Source organism: Balaenoptera acutorostrata, chromosome 15, assembly GCF_949987535.1.
Source record: "Balaenoptera acutorostrata chromosome 15, mBalAcu1.1, whole genome shotgun sequence".
Lineage (NCBI taxonomy): Eukaryota > Metazoa > Chordata > Mammalia > Artiodactyla > Balaenopteridae > Balaenoptera > Balaenoptera acutorostrata.
In genome coordinates this window covers 20,208,307-20,230,558 of record NC_080078.1, presented here as the reverse complement: position 1 = coordinate 20,230,558, position 22,252 = coordinate 20,208,307, and the positions used below count along the sequence as shown (strand labels likewise).

Here is a 22,252-nt window from a genome sequence, read left to right as displayed (position 1 = left end):
CCCTCTCTGCACATCAGCTGCATGAGAAGAGGGCCCATGCTTTGTTCCCCATCTGGAATAGACATTAGTCCTAAAGAGAGATTTAATGAATGAATGAATGAAATATATTCAATCATACTCAGGTCTAATGATTTCTCTTTGCAGTGCAGTCATGGGCTGCCTGACACAGTTTCAGTCTTTGTACCATAATAATGAGGAAGATGGGATCTGGAGGCTTTTTCTGCTTGCTCCTCTCTTCAATCAGAGTTTCCTCCCCCTTTACATCATTTTAAAATATTTTCACCTTCTTTCCCTGTAAGCCCGCCCCTGGGCTCTGTTCACTTACAACTAGTAGAATTTCCTGACGATGATCTTGGTGTCAAATATCCTTGGGGGCTCCTCAACTAAAGTTCCATGGTTCCTTTCAACTTTCTGTTGCTTAACTAGGGCAGAGATATGAATCTAATGCTGCTTGTGTTTAGGGGAGGTTCAAGGAAACTCCTCTGTTTTGAGACCAAGGGCCCTTCAATCTTGTGGGATTAAATAAATGCTGATTAATGTTCTATTTAGGAGAGGCTCACATCTTTTGATGCAAGAAAAAAGTAATTTCCATTCGGATAAATGGTGTCAGTCTGGCCACCCATACCAGCTCAGAAACTCCCAGTCAGAAAAGGGATGATCACAGTGTCTCCTCCCCACCTTCACTTCACCTCTGAGGACGGGGTTGATCTGGTTGATCAAGATTGAGCACATTCATTGAACACAGTGTTGAGACCCGCCTCTGTCTCCCATACCCCATCCCATATTATATCTCTTAGAGGATACCCTTTACACCTATGTGGTAGGCAGCTTCTGATATGTCTCCCAGTGGTCTCTGCCTCACTTGTTTATGCCCTTGTGTAATCCCTTCTCCTTGAGTGTGGGCTGGACCTAGTGACGTGTGAATCACTCGTGTGATTCCTTTACAAAAGAATGGCACCTCCCACTTACTGGTATTCTCACTATATTGCCTTCTTAGCTTGTACACTTTGATGAAGCAAGCCGACATTTTGGAAAGACCCAAATGGCAAGCAACTGAGGGCAGCCTCCAGCCAAGAGCCAGTGAGGAACTGAGGTTCTCAGTCCAATAGCTCACAAGGAACTGAATCCTGCCAACAACAATGTAAGCAAGCTTAGAAGTGGATGCTTCCCTAGTTGAACCTTCAGGTAAGACCACGGCCCCTGTCAATACCTCGATTGAAGTTTATAAGGCACTCTGAAGCAGAAGACCCAGCTAAACTGTACCTGGACTCCCAACCCACAGAAATTGTGAGCTAATACGTCTTGTTTTAAGCTGCTACATTTTGGGGTAACTTGTTAACAGCGATAGATAAGTAATATAACTCACACGATATCTAGGAATTCTCCATGCAATCTAACCTACCTTGGGGTTAGGATCCCACAATGGGATATAAAGTCAAATCTTCAAATACTGATCAACTTTTCATTTACTAGGCACTGTCCTCTATGCATTTATTTCCTTCTTGCACCTCGTGAGGAAGAGTGACTGGTTGAAAACAGAATTGAATGTTCTTGCATCTTTTGTTTAAACACCATTGTAATCTCAACTCTGACATCTGGCCTGATATCAGCAGTCCATATGCCAGGGAAACTAGCATTCTATGGGACAAAATCCATAGTGGAGGGAGTGTGGTTCAGTCATTTGGGCAAGAAGTCTAAAGTGCAAACGTGTATTGTTTTGGAAAATCAGGATTCACTTTCGGAGCCACCATTGCTTGTCTAGGAAGTGATGAGCAGCAGAATTCCATGTAGGTCAAAGCAGTTCCACATCAAAATCAGGAAAGACACAGGACCTCAGCTATTTGGCTTTCGGGCTTTTAGAACCAGATATTGATAGGTGGTACTGGATTGGGTGTCCCAGATTTGGTTATTATTTATCTTGCTTTTCATTCCTCCCTGGCTTCTCCAGCATCTCAGCTTGTATGTGCGGTGAGAAAAAGAACCATGGCAGGAGTAACAGGTGAGGATTTCAGAACTTTGTCTTCATTGGTTTGAAGAACGTATAGCACCAGCTCTCAAGTTGACTCTTGTTATCCCACTGGCAAGCCTGATCTTTAGCACCGTATCTTTGTATGCTGAGATTGAAGAGACAAGTAGGGTGACTGATTTCTGGTGATCTATGAGGCCTGACCATGGGGCAGCCCAGGATGTTCCTGGAAGTTTCTTTCCCATCTGTCTTATTTCTTTGATGTCCCCTAAGTTCACGAATGGTGCCCTTGTTGGACTCCATGGTAGATATAAAGTTGGTCACACACTTTTCCATCCCTCTCTCTATTTGCCTTTGCAATGCGTTTTTACAGTGCCTCCCATCCAAAAGTAGAGTCCATTTCTCCACCCCTTGAATTTCTCTTATGGTAATGCAGCAACCATGACATAAGCTGAGGTTTGAAAAGCGCTCATGCACTGGGGTTTGCTTCCCATTGCTGCTCTTTGTAGTCCTCAAAACCAGCACACGGGGCTTCCCTGGTGGTGCAGTGGTTGAGAATCTGTCTGCCAATGCAGGGGACACGGGTTCGAGCCCTGGTCTGGGAGGATCCCACATGCCGCGGAGCAACCGGGCCCGTGTGCCACAATTGCTGAGCCTGCGTGTCTGGAGCCTGTGCTCCGCAACAAGAGAGGCCGCGATAGTGAGAGGCCGGCGCACCGCGATGAAGAGTGGCCCCCGCTTGCCACAACTAGAGAAAGCCCTCGCACAGAAACGAAGACCCAACATAGCCATAAATAAATAAAGATAAATAATAAATTGCCATATCTTAAAAAAAAAAATTTCCTTTATAAATCGTGGATCCTGTGTGACCTCAAGCACATGACTTCATCTCTCTGAACCTCATCGCCTCGTTTATAAAATGGGGATAATATTAGGACCTATTTGCAGGGTTCTTGGGAGAATTTAAGGAGCTTTGCATTAAAAATACTTGGCACGGGGCATGGTGAATAGGAAACAGGTGGCAAATGCCAGCCAGAGTTGTGGTGGTGTTGTTATGTTTATCCAAATGGGAAGCGCGTCAAAGAAACATCTCTAGCATCTGCCACTTGAATTTATTTACATGGTGCTTGGGTGCCAGACAGTGTCAGGGAATTGTCTTGACAAACATATGAGGAAGATACTATTTTTTTCATCTTTTTTTTTTTACGCATACCATAAAATGTATCATCTTAACCATTTTTAAGCACACAGCTTAGTAGTGTTAAGTGTATTTACTTTGTTGTGCAACAGATCTCTAGAACTTTTTCATCTAGCAAAACTGAAACACTTCCCATTTCCCCCTCTGCCAACCGCTACTTTCTGTTTCTAGGAAAACACTATTTTAACTCTGTTTCACAAATCAAGAAAACCAAGACCAGCTACATACTTTGTGGGACTCAGGGCCAAATGAAAATGAAACTTAAGAGGAATGTCTAGACCGCAATATCAGAGCATTAAACCAAGCACAGGACCCTTCTGAGTGCAGTCACACAGGGCCCATGACACAGGCCCCAGAGGAAACCAAGGTCCAGAGAAGTTAAAGTACTTTCCCAAGGTCACACAGCAAGTTTGGGAGCCTCTAAAATTACACGATTTCCCTTACTTATTGTAAACGCCCTGCAGGCAGGGGCTTTGATATGTTCACCCCGGATTGCCCAGCAGCCAGCACAATGCCTGCCACACGCTGGCACTCGTTACAAAGTTCATATCTGGGGGAATGAATGAATAGGTCACATTCATCCTAGAGAGAAGAGGCTTCTCCAAGTTTCTGAGCTCTACCTCAGCTCTGGCACAATAACATTCCCATTCCTACTCATCTTTTTTTTTTTCTTAACATCTTTATTGGAGTATAATTTCTTTACAATGGTGTGTTAGTTTCTGCTGTACAACAAAGTGAATCAGCTCTATGTATACATATATCCCCGTATCCCCTCCATCTTGCGTCACTCTCCCATCCTCCCTATCCCACCTCTCTAGGTGGTCACAAAGCACGGAACTACTCATCGTTTGCGTTTACCTAGAGCCCTCGCATTCCTAGGAGAAGCAAGCGTGGCGTGTGTCTGTCTCTACATAATGAACCCTGGCACTTTTATGAGGCCACACCTCTTCAGAACATTCCTGGTTTTGAGTCCCACTTTTATGAGGTGAAGTTAGAAGACACAGGACAATATGAGGTCCCTGGTGGCACATTCTGGCTCCAGGTCCCTAGGTCACCCAGAGTCTGAGGGTCAAGTTGCCCCTCTGATCTGAACACAAGAAACCTAGAACAGAAGTATACAAGTATAAGCAAAACATGAGGGTTTTTTTGTTTTGTTTTGTTTTTTACAGTTATGGCATTAAGTGCTACAAGAGTTTAGGCAGCTAGCCTAATTTTGGTTTCTTTGAAAGGGACTTCATTTTTCTGTCTGTTTGTGAGATTCTTTGCTGGTAGTGGGAAGAAGGGAGGGCTGGAACTTCAGGAGGACATCAGTGGATTAATCATAACCCTGATCTCATGACCTCTTGTCATCATTGCTCTGTGCATGGCTGCCTTGTAGTTTGTTCTTTCCTTCTTTCTTTTCATTAAAATAATGAATACCTGTGAACCTACCCAAGACCAAGATCATTACCAACAACTCTGGGTTCCTCTTCTGTATCTCATCCTTCCTTCTCAGAAGTAATGAGTCTCCTGAATTTTGTGTTTTCCAGTTGTCTTTTTGCAGATGTGTTATATCCATATGACTAAATAACACATTGTTTAGTTTTACTAGTTTTTTGAAATTCACAGAAAGGGTATTATATAATACGCCATCTTCTGAGACTTGCTTTTTTGATTCAAGAACAGCTTAAAAGATTCCCATCACAATATTGTTACATGTAGCTGTATCTTACTTATTTTCACTGCTGTACAATATTCTAGTGTCTGGATGGATTTTAATCTATTCTCATGGCATGGGCATTTGGGTTGTTTCAGCTTTTTGTTATTAAAAAGAGAGCCTTCATGAAATTCTTGTGCAAGTACATGAGTTAAATTTTGCCTTGGGTATATAACCAATATGAGAAAGATACTATATATATTTTTTGGGGGGGGCGGGGGGAGTGTTGCGTGGCTTGTGGGATCTTAGTTCCCCAACCAGGGACTGAACCTCGGCCCTCAGCAGTGAAAGCACAGCGTCCTAACCACTGGACTGCCAGGGAATTTCCGAGATACTGTATTTCTGGTCTTTTTTTTTTTTTCATGTAACAGAAAATTTATCATCTTAAACATTTTTAATTGTATGCTTTAGTAGTGTTAGATATATTCACTTTTTTGTGTAACTAGAATTAGAATTTTTTCGTCCTGCAAAACTGAAAGTCTATACACATTGAACATCTCCTCCTCATTTTCCCCCTCCCCCAACCCCTACTTTCTGTTTCTAGGAAAGTAGCATTTTAACTCTGTTTCACAACTCAAGGAGTGGAATTACTGATTCATGGGGTATAGGAATGCTCAATTTTGCAAGAGAATCCCAAACTGTTTCTCCAAATGACTGTTCCAATGCATACCTCGCAATGATCACAGGGGATCCCACTGTTCCCCATCTCCCACACATGGTATTACCATATATATATATTTTTTTTTGTCACACCACATGACTTACGGGGATCTTAGGTCTGGGACCAGGGATTGAACCTTTGCCCTCAGCAGTGAAAGCACCAAGTCCTAACCACTGGACTGCCAGGGAATTCTCAGTCAAACTTCTTAATTTTGCCAATTGAATGAGTGTTGAGTGAATACGTGAATTAACGGTGGAGGGAAAATAGGTTGCTCATATCAGTTTTTGAAAACTCAGTTCATATGAGGATTTAAATAATCAATGACCTTTAGCTTTCAGCAAATTAAATGTGCCTTAAAATGCTGCTAAGAAGGCAAAATGGAAGGGAGTTGAAAATAAGGTTGCAAAAATATCCTAAAAAAAATTCTAAAAAATAAAATCATCTATCTATTATAAAGACATAAGATAAAAATAGTTTAAAAACAAAGTCCCTTTATAGATCATATTGTAGTTTGCATCAAATTGTAGTATCTATATTTATGCTTTTTTTCTTTGTTAACAATATATTTCACAATTTTATTTTATTTTATTATTTTATTAGTTTTATTTATTTTTTTCTAGAAATGGGTGTTTTTTTTTTAAAACAAGTTATTTATTTATTTATTTTCAGCTGCACTGGGTCTTCGTTGCTGTGCGCAGGCTTTCTCTAGTTGCAGAGAGCGCAGGGGCTACTCTTTGTTGTGGTACGCAGGCTTCTCACTGCAGTGGCTTCTCATTGCAGAGCACGGGCTCTAGGCTCGTGGGCTTCAGTAGTTGCAGCATGCGGGCTCAGTAGTTGTGGCTCACGGGCTCTAGATCACAGGCTCAGTAGTTGTGGCGCACAGGCTTAGTTGCTCCGGCATGTGGGATCTTCCTGGACCAGGGATCGAACCCGTGTCCCCTGCACTGGCAGGCGGATTCTCAACCACTGCGCTACCAGGGAAGCCCCGCAGTTTTAAAAGGGATAAAATGATCTTTGCTCTGTGTATCCTATACACTAAAATATTCAAATAGATTACAGAGTTTAACTTAAACTCAGGAAGCTCATACATAAACTAGAAGGACACATAAGCAAATAAATATCTGAAGTGGGTGCTGAATGGCCAGGAACTACTTTTTTAAGTATACAAGTAAAGGTAAAAACCATGAAAGAGGAAATTCCCTGGCAGTCTAGTGGTTAGGACTTGGCACTTTCATTGTCGAGAGCGCGGGTTCAGTCCCTGGTTAGGGAACTAAGTTCCTGTCAGCTGAGTGGTTCGGCCAAAAAAAAAAGTGAAGAGAAAAAGACTGATGGATTCTATTAAAAATGCAAAAATTTTTGTAGGCCCCAATATTAAATAAATATAAAGGTAATATAAGGGCAATCAATCAACCATCTGGGGAAGATACATTGGTGGTATGGGGATATATGTATCTACCTTTGATGAATTTAGCCTGAGAGTGTGCAGGCCAGAGTAAGAATCTGGTGATGTCACTGCTACTGGGGCACTTGGGGGATTGGATTATAAATGTATATAAATACAGTCTCCGTGGGGGCAGGCCTCACTCTAACTTCTGGAGCCTGGGTAGCAGTCCAAGTCCCCTGCAGTGGACAGGCAGAGCTTCTTCAGTCTCCCAATTAGGAAATTTTAGCAAAAGGAAATAAGGTAGGAGATCTACTAAATGTATGTGTTTGGTGGAGGTGTGAGGGTACGGTGGGTTTGAGAATGACAAAGGTAAAAATCCTAGATGTGAGAGCCCCAAAATTGCTACAGAGGAGGAGCTTGGAAAGGGATGCTTCATTCACCATAGGTATAGCACAAAAGGCTTTTCAAGGGCTTACAAAAATACTGGGGAGGTGGGTACAGCAGTGGCAGGGAATATAGTTCCATATAACCAAAAGAAATTTACAAAATTGATATTAGTAAAGGAATTTAATGAAATGGACCAAATGTAACATTTTGTCAATTAGTCAAGCAGCTCAGTTAAATCTCATCAGGGACTTCCCTGGTGGTGCAGTGGTTAAGAATCAGCCTGCCAATGCGGGTTGGATCCCTGGTCCGGGAAAATCCCACATGCCTTGGAGCAACTAAGCCCGTGCGCCACAACTACTGAGCCTGCGCTCTAGAGCCCGCGAGCCACAACTACTGAGCCCGCGAGCCACAACTACTGAAGCCTGCCTGCCTAGAGCCTGGCTGCTCCTCAACAAGAGAAGCCACTGCAATGAGAAGCCCGCGCACCGCAAGAAAGAGTTGCCCCCGCTCGCCGCAACTAGAGAAAGCCCGCGCACAACAACAAAGACCCAACGCAGCCAAAAGTAAATAAATAAATAAATTTTAAAAAATCTAATCAAAAGTATATTTAATGTGGGTTATGGGTGCATTTTGACCTGTTTGATGTGATAAGGCGTGAGCTCTCCATAAATGAGTGCCGAGGGTGAACAAAGCTTTGTAAAGGGCTCTTGGCTGAGGAGAACGGTTGGACCAAGTCATACCACTGACTGTATTCTTTCAAAGTACACTTACTCCTCTTCTGGCAGGGGTCTGATCTACTCTACCCTAAGGGTGTGGCCTCCTTTGAATCCCATCAGGTTGATTAATTAAATTGGGTGTGGAGGAATTAACCAAAGACCACTTTGGAGGCAGGGATACCAAGACGATTCGCCATACTCTTGTCCAGTTTTTCTTTCATTAGATGTGATTTTCCGCCTTTCATTCACACAGAGATTTTTTTCAAGAAAAGCAGCTGTTCTACAGTGGACCCAAGAGCAAGAAAATTTTAGTGAGTTACCAAAGATAAAGGAGAGAGAAATTTGTTACATGTGAAAAGCACTGATGATGATGTGGTTGAATTAAATTGTATTTGTGTCTCTGGGACTGCCCTTGATTTGCCAAAATCTTATCGCCATGGTATTTCTATAGGTCACATAAAAATGTATTTAGTTATTCAACAGACATTTCTTGAGTGCCTACTATGTCCAAGCAGTGTTCTAAGAGCTGGGTATACAGTATAAGCAAAAGAGACAAAAATCCCTTTTCTCAGCTGAAGGGGAGACAGATGATTTAAAAGTAAACATACACCCTGTAAGTAATGATGAGTGAGTGCTTGGAAGAAAATTAAGAGTAAAGGAATGGAGAATGATGACGGTGCTATTTAGATAAGGTGGCCTCAGGAGACTTTTACAATAAGATAATTGATTTAAACCGAGTTCAGTAAGAATTTGGAGTGTGTATTTAGGAAGTCCCTGGCAAACTTTGCCACGTCTTAGCTGTGTGACCTTGCTCCCAGTGACTAACTTCTCTGAGCCCAGCCTGTAAAATTCAGAGAGGATGCGGAAAATGCATTTGTAAATCATAGTGATTATTGCAGTTTATGAACACAATTTTATTACATTATGAATTTTATGGATGTAATAATAACTTCCCCATGCACCAAGGAAAAAATATTCCAATCTACTGAGGGGGTTCTTGGTACAGTTCCCGGCATGTATAATTAGCGATGGAATTTCGGACCCCGCCACTGAGCACACATTCCCCTGATTCTGCGAATTCAGAAAGTGCATGATCGCTCGCTAGCTTCAGTTCCCTCATCTATAAATTGGAGATAACGGTAGTGCTGACCACCTCGGGTTTTTTATGTTGTTAAACTAACATTTATTGAGCCACACTGAACCATGTGCCAGGGACGGTCCTAAACAATGGAAATGTATTCATTAATTTAATCTCTAACAACCCAGTAAGCCAAATACGATTTTTTTAACGACATTTTATAATATAACCGAGGAAACTGAGGCACAGAGGAGTAAAATCTAGAGTCCCCACAGCTAGGATTCCAACCCAGACAACTAGGCTCCCGAGCGTGGAAATACTGTAAAGCGCTTACCCCCATGCTTAGCCCAATAGTAAGAGCTCAATATATCTTTACAGTAGTGGTTGTTATCAGTTCGAGCCCGGGGCTGCTCCAGAATTTCTCCTTAGGAAGAGCTTTAGGTAACCAGTTTGTTGTAAGAGGAAGCTAGGGGGTGCTTGCATAGCAACCACAGTTTACTGCATTTCAACCATAATGTTTTTTTAAATTGGGGAGAGGAATCGGTGGTTCCCCCCCACCCTTTGACTCAGATGGTTTCTTCCGTTCTCCCGGATGGCTTAGGTTCCGCGCTCAGGAGTCACAAAGCGCGGGGTCACGTGGGCGGGCCGGTGCGCTTTGTGACGCCGCAGGCCCCGCCCTTCGGCCCGCCTATGCGCGCACGCCAGGCACGCCCCGCGCGCGCCGCCCGTGCAATCCCTGCTTAAGAGACCCCGGAGTGGGGCGCTCGCCCGAAGCCAGGCCGCGTCCGCCATAGTGCCTGGCTTGGAGGTGTCGCCGGCGCCTGGCGAGGGCCCGAGAGCGGCAGGGGGGCGAAACAAAAAGGGAGCCGGCGGAGCCCTCACCGTTGCCCGGCGGTTTCCGGGCCTAATCTTGCGGTACTGGGCCGAAAGGCGACGGGAGCGAAAGGCGAAAGAAGCGCGGAGCACTCGGCGAGAGGAAGCGTCAGGGAGCCTCGGCGGCGTCGCCAGGGTCAGCCGAAGCCCCCCGGCCGCTGGCTGGGGCCCGGGGTGGTGAGGAGGCGCTGCGAGGCCTAGCCGAGGCCTAGTACCGGCTTTGTGTCTGAGGCGGCGTTGGCGGCGGCGGCGGCGGGGGGGAGGTGGAGCTGGGGGCGGCCTGCGGGAAGGCCTCTCCTCCGCCGACCGCGCGTTTCGGCCTAGGCCGCGGGGCCGCCCGTGTCCTCCGGGGAGCAGGCGAAAGGGGTCTGTGTGTGGTGGGGGCCTGGGCCTGGGGCAGTCGACGCCGGTCGTCCGGAAGCCAGGAGGAGGCGAGAGGCCGCTCGTGGACTCCGGGCCTAGGCCCTCTCCCCTCAACCTTCTCCCGGGGCCTGGGTCACCCCCGTCCACGGAGAGAGAGACCAACCGGGAGGTGCGGCCGCGCTATGGACCCCTGACCCCGCGGGGTCGTTCGGACTTTAACGTGTGGACTGACCGCTACTGACTGCACCGCCTGCCCCCGTCTCCTGCCGGCCCTTAGCATGAGCGAGGGGGACCCAGCGGGGTGACATTGTGCCCGTTGGCGGATTCTCGCTTGCCCCCTGCCCCGTCCTCGTCCGCCTCCTCCCACATGAAGCGATTCTGAATATCCGGGGGGGGGGGGTGTTCCTGGATTATTGTTTTTACGAACCCCCGCTTGTGGTTGGGGGGGTTATTTAATCTGAGGCCTTAGGGTCCTTCGGTGTCTCTGAGTGTTCTGTGTGTGTACATATTTTGCTCTTAAGTTGATAAATATACATATATTGAGCGTGTCCACGTCTCCTCGCTGAACCTTAGGAATCCTTTGGCACCATGTCCTGTGTGCATTATAAATTTTCCTCTAAACTCAACTATGATACCGTCACCTTTGATGGGCTCCACATCTCCCTCTGCGACTTAAAGAAGCAGATTATGGGGAGAGAGAAGCTGAAAGCTGCCGACTGCGACCTGCAGATCACCAACGCGCAGACGAAAGAAGGTAAGAGCCACAGGGGCTCCAGATCCTCGCTGGTGGAAGAGAGATGCTGGTGGCGAGGTGCCTGGCAGGAGACTAACCGCCATGATGTCTCTTGTGGGACTGTTCGTTCAAACACTTTGGGGACGACTTTCATTGATAGCCAAGGGTTGCAGCAGTCGGCCCTGGAGTTTGACTTATTTGATTTCTGCGTACTTGGATCATCTGGAACAGGCTGATCCCCAATCGTGCGAGTCTGATGATTCCTCCCAAGTGATTTTTTAAAACGAGGATTTCCGTGGCACAGGATGGGGGTGTCGTCCAGGTTCTCTGAGTGCTTGCCCTGGGGCGTTTTCTAACCTGTTTTTCATCAGAAGGAGGGGAGGAGCGCATAAGCCAGGCTGCTTATTTGTTAAAGCAGCACTAGAGATACTTTTCTAACTTTCTAACCTAACCACATTTGGGGGTTTAATGGCAAATTCTGTGTTCTCTTCTCCCTCCCCTGATTTATTTAGTTTTAATTTTTGGAGTTGCCTGCGTTGTGGCGAAAGATCCTCACTTTAATGTTTTAGAGGATTTAATCCAGCCAGTCTTTAATGTTGGAATTGCTTTTGGAACTTGGTATATTCCGGTGTGACCACTTTTGTGTGTAAATTCCAGAATTAGTAATGCAGTAATTAGGTAGTTGAACTCTTAGTTCATCACATTACTCTTAAACTTTAGCAATTTTGTAAAGATCAAAAGTACAGGTTTTTCTTTTTTTTAAAATAGTAATTGCTAGACTTTACATGATTATGTTGATACTAGCTAGGATACTGAAAAATAGTCGGCTGCTACCATATGAATAGCTTATTTGTAGAAGCCACTCATTGGAATCTTTAAGTTCTTTCTCCTTTTTAAAAGCATTTTATATAATATTGAGAATGTAGCATAGGTATGAGAATGAGACAAAATGGCCTTTTCAGACTGTGGCTTTGAACTTGTTTTGGTTTCTTTTTCGCATTACTGTAATGCTGATGTGTAGTTTTTAGTAGGTCAGTCTTTTGAGTTTTACTGATGGGATGAGAAGTAAAGTGAAGTGCTAGTTAGAGTATTTCATTGATCACTAAATTTGGCTTAAGGTGGAACATGGGTTCTTTTCGTTGAAATTTGGGGGGCCCCCATGTCTGGCATATAGTTTGGTAGGTAGAGTAACTCTTGTCATGTACAAGAGCTGTTTTCCATTTATCAGTACATCCAGACATAACTATAATTGTGTTATGTTAAGAAACAGTACTACTGGCATATCACAACTCAAAAATACTAAATAAGGAAGAACTTTATATGCTCACTTGATAACGTGAAAGAATAGTCTCCACTTCCCCCCCTTTTTTCAGTGTATCAGACCTAAGGGACACTTCATGTGAGGCTTTGGTAATTGTAGTTATGTGGGAAAATTATTGGTGATCATGAACAGTTGAGAAACAGTTTTTTAAAATATTATTCAAGAAAATACCTTAAAGAAGATATTCTTTAAGGCCACAAAAGCATCCCTTAAGCATTATAGTCATGCTTAACAGAACAGATGGATTTATACGAATTTTAGGCCATCTTGATATGTGACATTTAATGAATGAGAGGAAAGAAAATATAAATGAAATTAGAGAATATTAAGGCAATTTTAATCACATACTATGCAATTGCATATTTTATTGGAGTATAACAGGATTTAATCATTTAAGGCTAGACTTTGTCCATCTTTTCCACCTAGTAATTGATAGCAACTTTGTTAAACTGGAGTAAATTATTGTTGATGGAATTCTTGTCCATGAATCTAAGAGTTTTGTCATGTGTTGGTTTTTTTTCCCTAAGCCAGGAAATTATATGATACATTATTTTTACAAACGCTGAAAGCAGGGAAGTGCTTTGCCCAGCAGCATATTTTTTATGTATTTGTGAACTGTCATTATTGGAGAAAGCTTTGCTATTAGATTGGTTAAGAGAAGAGAAAATTTGTATCTTATGCAGTCCTCAAATTAGGAGAGAAAAAGATATCTAGGCACTTAATGAGTTTTATGAGAAATAGCATCCAGTGTCACAAGGCAGCTGAGTAAGAATGCCACTTGGTTTTAGCACCGTCCAGTGAATTAAAGAGGACGGAATAAATATTTATAGCTTCGTAGTTAGGAGATTCCTTAGGAAAGAATGCCGAACTGGATCACTTTCGTTTGTTTGAATTAATATTTCTGTCATGTTTCTATAAAACATTACTTACAGTTTTGAAAGTCTGTCCGTGTTTAGGACTCTTACATCTTAATTAGACTAAAATGCTTGGATCAGAATTTCATGTTTTAGATTTAAGAATTCTTCTTTATTTCTAGACTGTATTTCAAAATGAATCTCAAATTATCTTTTTTAATGTTTTTCCTGAATAAACTTGTTTTCCTAATTTTCTGCTTATTTGCAATCCCCCTCCAAAAAACACACACACACACACACACACACACACAACAAAACAACCTTTATTCTGAACTTAGTGTGAAAGATTTGGAAGCTGAGGATGAAGTATTTTCAAGACTGTTTCTCCATTTCTTAAATTCATCTTGTTTTTCATTTCATCCATAGTCTTCATGTTTTTGGATCCGAAATGACAGTGTTGCATAGAAAGGGTCTTTTGAAGCTAACAGGCTACTTATTAAGGAGGTATTTAAAGGGTAAGAAATCATCAGTGTAATTCAGGTACTTTAAAAGGTCAATTAGAAAGCATGTGGCATCAGGGCACCAGACTTTAAGCTTGACAGAGCACTGTGTTGATCAAATGAATAAGTTTTCTTGGAGAGCTCATGAACATATTTGCTATTTGTTCCCACAGTGAACTCTTTTGAGGGTTGTTACATAGGCAGAAGCTTAACTGTCCTGTGTTTGACACCAAGTTTTGGTTCCAGAATTTTTAAAAGATACCCCATCTCCTCTGCTCCCAGTTTTTCTTACTCAGAGCTTGCTTGGAATTTGGGACTATCCTGAACTATCCAAAAGATAATGATGGTAGTCTTACATTGGTATGCGAAATCTAGGAAATTGCATCACTCTAATTGGATACTTGTGAAGATACAGCTTACTACCTGAAATATATTGAAAAGAGCCCTTTCCTGAACAATTTAGTTTATAACAGGAAATAGTAATAGTGTGATTAAAAATAATAGAGCTGATACATATATAAAAACTTAAAATGCTTACATATGTGATAAACTTAAAATAATTAGAACAGTGGTAGTCAGCCCCTAGGTGCTGAGTAACGTTAGTGAATCAGGTAAACTCAGTGATCTTAAAAGAGTGAACCCTGATACCTGATTGTGTGATTAAGGGAGATGGGTACATTTTTACATCTGTCTCCCTGTAGTGGATTATTTTTCTTTTTGGTAATTTTACAATTTCTTTTCACAGCAAATCTTTTTTTTTAGCCATAGTTGAATTCATTGGTCCAGCTTCTTTTTTAATTTCATTCTTAGAAAAGTATTGCAAGCAATAGTCCAAAGAGTAGAAAAATTCTTCCTCCCTGTTTGTCTGCTGAGAAAGTGACATCCTTGTTCATCCAGCTGCTTAAGCCAGGAACCCAGGAATTCATGCCTGATTCCTCTTTCACCTTCATCTCTGCCCCCACATCCATCCGAAAGCCTTCGTTCTACCTCAAAACACTGACTCTTGATTTCTCTGTCACCCTCCAGAACAGATCATTATTCTCTCTTACCTAAACTACGCAGCAATCTCCTTATTAGTCACCCTGTTTCTATTCTTGTTCCCATGCAGGTTCATTCTCCACTTAGATACCAGAGTTATCTTTGTTTTTAATATTGTTTTTAAAATTGTCATCATTTTTATTTAAAATCCTTCAGTGACTTCCTGTTGTACTTAGAAACAAAATATGAATCAGTATATATAATCTGTACCTTTCTACCTGTATTTCAAGTCATTCTTTCATTTTCATCAGCTCTTCTGGCCTTTTTGTGTCATTTTTTCACATGCTTTTCCCTCTATCTGAAACATTCTTTGTCCGGTGTTTTTGCACATCTTGCTGGCTTCTTAGTCTCACACGTCAGTTCCTCAGAGGGGCCTTCCTTGAATCAACATACTATCCAAAGTTGCATCCACTTTTAATTCTTTATTACAAAGCCCTTTATTCTGTATTTGAAATGTGTCATATTTTAATTTTTACTGTGTCTTCCCCAGTAATCCTGTATTTAGGGCCTAGGAGAGAGAGAATGTTTGCATTCTAAAGAACAGCTTTTTCTCATATAGTTCAGATGTTCTGCATTACTGGCTAAATAGAGAATGACTTAGTCTTACTGAGATTTGGGGTTCCACAAAACTAGAGGTGCCAGAGCCAAGAACCTGCTGACACTATTGGGTGTCCTTTTAAGAGAAACCCCTTATGGCTTTGGATATTTGTTCTGACAGTTTCAGTAATCTGGATGCAAGGAGCATGTAGTTATTAATGCTCCTTTATATTTAAGATTATTTCCCGTAACATTTATGTCTGGTTGAGTTTTCTAATTCTTGAGGACTATGACTTATCCAAATCCCAAATAGAAATTCAAATCTTTATCTTTTATTTACAGAATATACTGATGATAATGCTCTAATTCCTAAGAATTCATCTGTAATTGTTAGAAGAATTCCTATTGGAGGTGTTAAATCTACAAGCAAGACATATGTTATGTAAGTATTTATTAAATCCCATGTTTAAGTTCTCAAAATAGACGTTTTTTGTGAGAAGGAACAAGTATATTTTAGAACTGAACTCATTACTTTACCCTAATGAGTATGTCTTCTTAATCCTTAAAATTATGAGGATGAGTTTGTTTTTTCCTGATTTCTTCCCCCAGCTAACTTAACTTCTAGTTAGGAGTAAGAGCTATTAGAAAGATTTTTTGCTCTGTATAGGTAATATTTACAAAGACAAGAAAACGATGTTCAAATTAGTGAATAAATATTACTGAACCCTTCTTTGGTTTTTATTTGCCTGTACACTTTTTCCCCCTACCATTTTTTCACTACAGAAATGTACGTTAAGTGTCTTAAGAGATCTGTCCTAAATATTTTGTCAGCATCAAGAGTATTCAGTAATGCTAACATTTGTTCCTAATCAGTACGGGGCTTTTGTTGGGAAGCTGTAGCGCTTAGGATTTACGACCACAGACACTGGAATCAGGCTTAGGTTTGACTCCATTTACTCTATTTGGGTAAGTTACCTAAAGTCTGTGACTCAGATTCCTCAAAATAAAATAGGGATATGAGTATTTAACTCCAGGGAGTTGTAGGAATTAAATAGTGCCTGGCACATGGTAAATGCCCTTTATTGGAGTAAGAATGCGGTACTATCTTAGGAGTGGTCTAGAGCTTAAGAAATTCACTAAAGGGGCAGGATTAAAACTTTGTATCTAATTTTCTCTGCTTCCTTGAAATTTCAATGGTGATAACAATTATAATATGTGAAAAGGGTAGCAACTTGAGCTATTTAAAGTGTAGAGATTTTTACTTAAAGGTGAGGTAGCCTTACTTGAAATTCTGGCAATTTCTGCTTTTGGTCAATGAAACATTGTGGAATTTGCCAGTCCTAGGAAATGGAATGTGTTCTTGGAATTGAGGGAAAATAGTCATTTCCTGGAGCTTTACTTCATGTGGACAAGTTTTCTAAGAATATTCTCATTAGTTTAGTGTAAAGTTATATTCCATATGTTAACGTTTGGAGGTTCTTTTGTGTAATATCTTCTGTATAGCAACAACTTAAAAAGCTGAATACTTTTTTTTTTTCCTGTAAATACCAAGTGAACTATGTGCCTTTAACTTTACATAATTTTGAGACATTGTAAGAGAAGAATTAATTCCTAGAATCTAGTGTGAAGTTATTCCTTAATTTACCAAGTGCTTTTTAAAAATAGCAAACGTTTGATTTCAGTAGATTGTTTTGATATTCAGAGACTTTGGGGAGAGAATAGTTCAAAGTATCAATACTAGGGAAAATAGTTGCCCCTTAAAGAATTAAATGTGAATTCACTATGTATATGATTTCCTTTGTAATATACTTGCCTCGTGAAGTGCCTTTGAATTTGTTGAGCAAATACTAGTAAATGAAAACTTCATTTTTATCTCAGGACTTTCAAATCATGCACAAATTTAGAAACTCCATTCATACGCTGTCTGACATTTCTTTGTAGTCAGGATAGCATAAACTTAAAACTAAAACTAAGCCTTTAAAGGCTGTATTTTAGCAACTTGACCCTTGTCCCCTTTTCTGTGTGGACTTTTAAAGGAGTTTCTCCTTGAGCTTATTTGTGTATGTATTTTAAAAATCAATTTGTTCAGTTCTCCATAACCAACTTATTTAACTTATTCTTTTAACCAAAATACTCTGTCAGACTGTTGATTTTTTTGGAACTTAGAATTCTTATTTAGTCTTTGGTCATTGTCTTGAGACTTTTTTAAAAAATTAAACTGCCAACCTGTCTTTCTGGATTTGAAATTTAGCTTTTGGAGCACAGCAATTTCTCAGGGATCCAAATTAAAAAATGTTAACAGCAGTGGTCTTGCTTTAAGGAAATCCGATGTATGAAAATTCATGTCTGTACCTATTAAGAAACTGAGGAATAATATTATTGTTCAATCTATTAAGAAATAACGACAAAGTTTCTTAAATAACAAAATCCTCATACTACCTTTCAGAAAACATTTATTGTATAAGTGGCAAGATAACACACCTATTCTAGAATTCCCCAGTATGGATTTTTTTTTTTTAAAACCAGAAATGCATCTTAAACTGTTCAAAGGTAGTAAAGATTAATCAAGGTAGTGTGTTTATTACTTCTGAAATTGACTGATTTTAAATCTTTATGCCAAGGAAAAATTGTGTTCCTAAAAATGTGTGATTAGAGAGATGTTTTTATCACAAAAATTCATTAATAGCTACTCACAGAGAGCTAATGCTGTTTTTCTTTTTGTCGTTTTAGAAGTCGAACTGAACCAGTGATGGGAACTTCAAAAGCAGTATGTAAAAACACAATCTCACACTTTTTCTACACATTGCTTTTACCTTTATAATGTAGCAGTGAAGTAAATCATTTTAGAACTTAATATCCAACTGATCATAGTACATATTGTAAATAAAATGTATTTGATGACAGCTCAGTTGAATATGGATATATGTGGCATAATTTGCACACTTTATTTTGTAGAAATGGGTAGTTTGTGCCCAAAAAAAACACTGTTTCATATTAAATATGATAGCATTCTTCCTGTATGACGCTGTGTTGTACAGTTAATGTATGATCTTTTTTTAGATCATGTAGGTTTTACACTAATGAACATGGTAACATGTTCTACATCTGTCTGTCTATAGTTAGTATTTTGTATGTATGTACAGGCTGTTGTGTGCTTTTTGTTTCTTGCAATAAAAAATGTTTGGAGTGTATATTTTGCCATTTTCACGTTGTATCACTTAGTTTTTTTTTTTTGGTTTCTGTTTTTTTTTTGGTTTTTGTTTTTTTTCCTGCCTGATTGATGGCTTTGAAAAATGCATTAGCAACATCCAAAGCATATATTTAAGGTTTGATGCTTTCTCCAATTTCAGACACGTCATAGAAAAGAGCTTTCCAGAGACCATTGATGCAGCTTTTATTATTTAGTTTTGCTTTATTTGGCAATTTTGAGCTCCTATTCTTTGTTTATATCTGTACTGTAAAGTGAAACCTGGAATTGGGCCCCCTACAAGTATATCAGTGTCTCGTCGATGATTTTGATGATTTTATACAATTAACACATCGTTCTCAAGTTTTAACAGAGGTCTTCTACTTCTCTAGTCTGCTCAGTTGTCCAAATTAAAATATTTCCTCTTTCTCATAAGATATTAAAATGCTGCATTAATTGTAAGCCAGCTGAAAGCTGTAGCTTATCAAAGGTAACTCCCCTTAACCAGGGTAACATCTTAATAACCTTAAGTATGACACCATTTTGACTTTGAGCTTTTAAGTAAAAAGTAGCAGCATTCCTAAGTTGTGGGGTGAAACATCCATTTCAGAACAGAGATCTGTAGTAATTGGGTTCTGTAAAACTTGATGATTCTCTGAACATTTGACTGCTCAGGCTTGATTTGTACACAATACAAGATGTCTGAAATCTTCACGTAGAATTTAAGGGTATTGCTTGCTGTTTCAACTTTATCCTTTTAAAATGCTACTGATCTTTTAATTGTGTATCAGGCATTTCACTAACCTTGGATCATTGGATCTTAAACATGATAACGTAGAATATCTGAACTTTGGACTTGTTCTCTAAAGTATATGGCCTTTAGTTCTCATGGAACTAAATATAGTGATTCAAAAATCACAACTCTTAGTGTTTTTGGTTTTTTTTTTTTTCCCCTCTTTGGGGTATATGGGGTTTTTTGGGGGGGGGTTTTTTTTTTTTTTTTTTAAAGCATAATGCTGTAAAGACTGTCCACAGTTTCTGTTTTGCTGGTGATTGGTTTAAAACTGATTTTTATGTATCCAAATGCTAGCACAAATCAGATTGACTATACTGGTGACTGTAGTAGTTAATGTAACACATTTTGTATAAAGTACATTTTATATAGTATTTAAACTAATTCAGATGAAGTTTTATTTCTTGAAAACAATTATTTCCTTTTTGTTTATTAGCATGTGTATAAACACAGATCACATGTTCATAAATAAAGTTAACGTTCTTTTAGCCTTGTGTGTTCCCTGGCATGTCTGTATTACACTTACAAGAAGCAGTTTATTTTATGCTTATTTAGGTTTCTCTTTTCTTTCTTCTTTTTTTAAAAAATAACTTTAAAAGTGGCTTTGATTTTTAGGTAGAATAATTTTAAGTGGAGATATTAGGTAACTTAATATCCCCATCATTTATTTGCTTGGGGTACATTTGCTGACATTTAAGATTTGAGAGAATATATTCATAAAGTGTAATTAGTGCCCATCTTAGGAGACTTACGTGTATTGTGCAAATTCATAAAAGCCAATTAAGACAGAATCACTAAACCAGATTTTTAAATTCTAATTAGTAAAAGTAAATGTATGTACACTTGATAATTTAAGCCAGCTCTAATCAAGGATGACTGTTTCTATCTATATTCCACAACTTTTGTTTGTAGTCATCCTTCTATGTTGGTACTCCAAAGCTGCGGGTTCTTCCTGCTTACATTTTGTAAGATCCTTTAATTTTAAGCAAATATAGTTGGCATAAAAGATTTCAGATTCTTGCTTTCAGATGCAAGACCACAAATTAGATGTGAGAATGTGGGTTAATTTTGATGTCTACGGTGTGCATTAATCAGTGTTTTTGGAGACTACTTTTTTTAAGTAGCGGTTTTTTTAAAATCAAAGTTACTGTGTATTTATTGATGTTTTAGTATGTATAAATTCCTAGTTTCTAAAGCATTTCTTGTCAGCATTTTACACTTATTTCTTAGTACCTTTCTATATGTAGAAAACAATTGGATGCCTTTCTAAATTTTTGGTAAATTTGACTTGTGTATTATAAGGTATTAAAGTGTTATAGGGATTATTTGGTGGAAAAAAGTGATTTAGATGCTGTTGAATATCTGAAACCACTTTTAACCAGATAAATATACACTACTAATAACAAGTTGGCAGAAATCTAAAAGGAAGGATAGGAAAGCCCAGCATAGTAACAAAAAGACAGCTATATCTTAGGAGTGGGAAGAACAAAAAAATGTTAGTTTTTTAGTTCCAGCAATAAAAAAGGGTGATACAACTGATTGCTTTCTTTCTAAGGAAATGATCAGTATGCATATTCTAGACAGTAATAGGCTATTTTTAAAGACTATTAATTTCATTGATTGACAGCAGTTTGTTCAGTCCTTGTTTCTTAAAATTCAGGTAATTCCTGGTTGAGATATCAATAAAATATTACCCTCTTCAAAATAAATTGAATAGGTCAGAATTTGTTCTGGATAAAAATAGTCTATTTATGTGTTCTTTCAATTTTTCTTTTTTAAATTTACCTCCTGAGATACTCATTCTTTAAGGAAAGAACACTTCAAAGCTGCACAAGAGTGAGAACCCACTGGTGGGTTATATGGCTAGGATTGTATGTGGGATTAGTGCATTATGGACTCTGTAGTCCCTCAATGTGGAGCTAAGAACCTTTTGTTTAAATAAACATCCCAGTAATAATATCCATCAAACTAACTTTTAAAACTCTTAAGATATTTATAAGATGTATTTTAAATTTAACCAACATCAGTTTTGTTTCCATTTATTGAATTACTGCTGTGGTGGGCATTGGGCTAAGAACTTCATATCGAAACTGATTACATTTCTGTTTGGGGCTCTAAGTCATGCTGCTTTTATTTTAATACTCTTAGTTCTCTGGAATACTTGAAAAATACATGATGAAGACTCACTTTTATTTCTTTGATGCAGACATCTTGTTACATTCTCTCCATTTTGAAGAAGAGTTCTGACCAATAATGCATGAGAAATTTGTAACATGTTGAATAAGCAGCCCACTTACTCCATAGGAAGCTAATAATGTTTTCATTTTGGTACACTTGTAGGGAAATCATATCTTTAGACTTACATGCCGAAGGTGTGTGCGTACACACATACATAAACATTTTTTTAAAACTGATATTAACATATTCAGGGGAACAATAATGAAGAAGTTTTAAATGTCACATTTGAATTTTTTTTTTTAAAGCCCTTTTATATCCATGTTTAATACTTGCTCTGTTTGATTAAATTAACTTTCTTTTCTCTGCATATTAAAGTCCATTCTGTAACTGCTCTGTTTGCCCTGCCCTGGGGTACCTTTTGTTTCCCTTTATTTGGCTTAACATCTTTGCCCTGATAAAGCTGTGGTTTCTTTGGCAAGATTAGCTATTGTTACTCTTTGTATGGGAGAATAAATGAACTTATTCAGACTGAGCAGTACATACTCAAAGAAGAAAAAAGTAGCAATTATCTGGGACCTGTTTTATTAAAGCAATTATCTGAGCCTTTAAAGAGCTGCTTGTTTTTACAGTGTTATATAATGGCATTACAGGAAAGTTCGAAAGATTTCTTATTCTCTCTTCTAGTGTACATTGTCTTGAGCATTATCAAATTTAGAGACCATTGATAGACATGGGACTCTTACTTAGTATTAAACCACCACTCTGAACAGATTTCCTATGTGATATAGT

The 22,252-nt window shown here is 39.4% G+C and overlaps 1 protein-coding gene across 2 annotated transcripts in view; it reads left to right on the top strand.

Moving 5' to 3' along the window:
- Positions 1-9,828: 9,828 nt before the first annotated feature.
- The window catches only part of RBBP6 (RB binding protein 6, ubiquitin ligase), a 32,154-nt gene continuing 19,730 nt past the window's right edge, over positions 9,829-22,252 (top strand). For both annotated transcript variants that reach the window (XM_057528731.1, XM_028167495.2), the window contains exons 1-3: positions 9,829-11,076; positions 15,648-15,747; positions 18,036-18,072. In XM_057528731.1, coding sequence (XP_057384714.1) covers positions 10,911-11,076; positions 15,648-15,747; positions 18,036-18,072 — 303 coding nt within the window. In that variant the 5' untranslated portion in view covers positions 9,829-10,910. The remainder of the gene's footprint in view (positions 11,077-15,647; positions 15,748-18,035; positions 18,073-22,252) is intronic.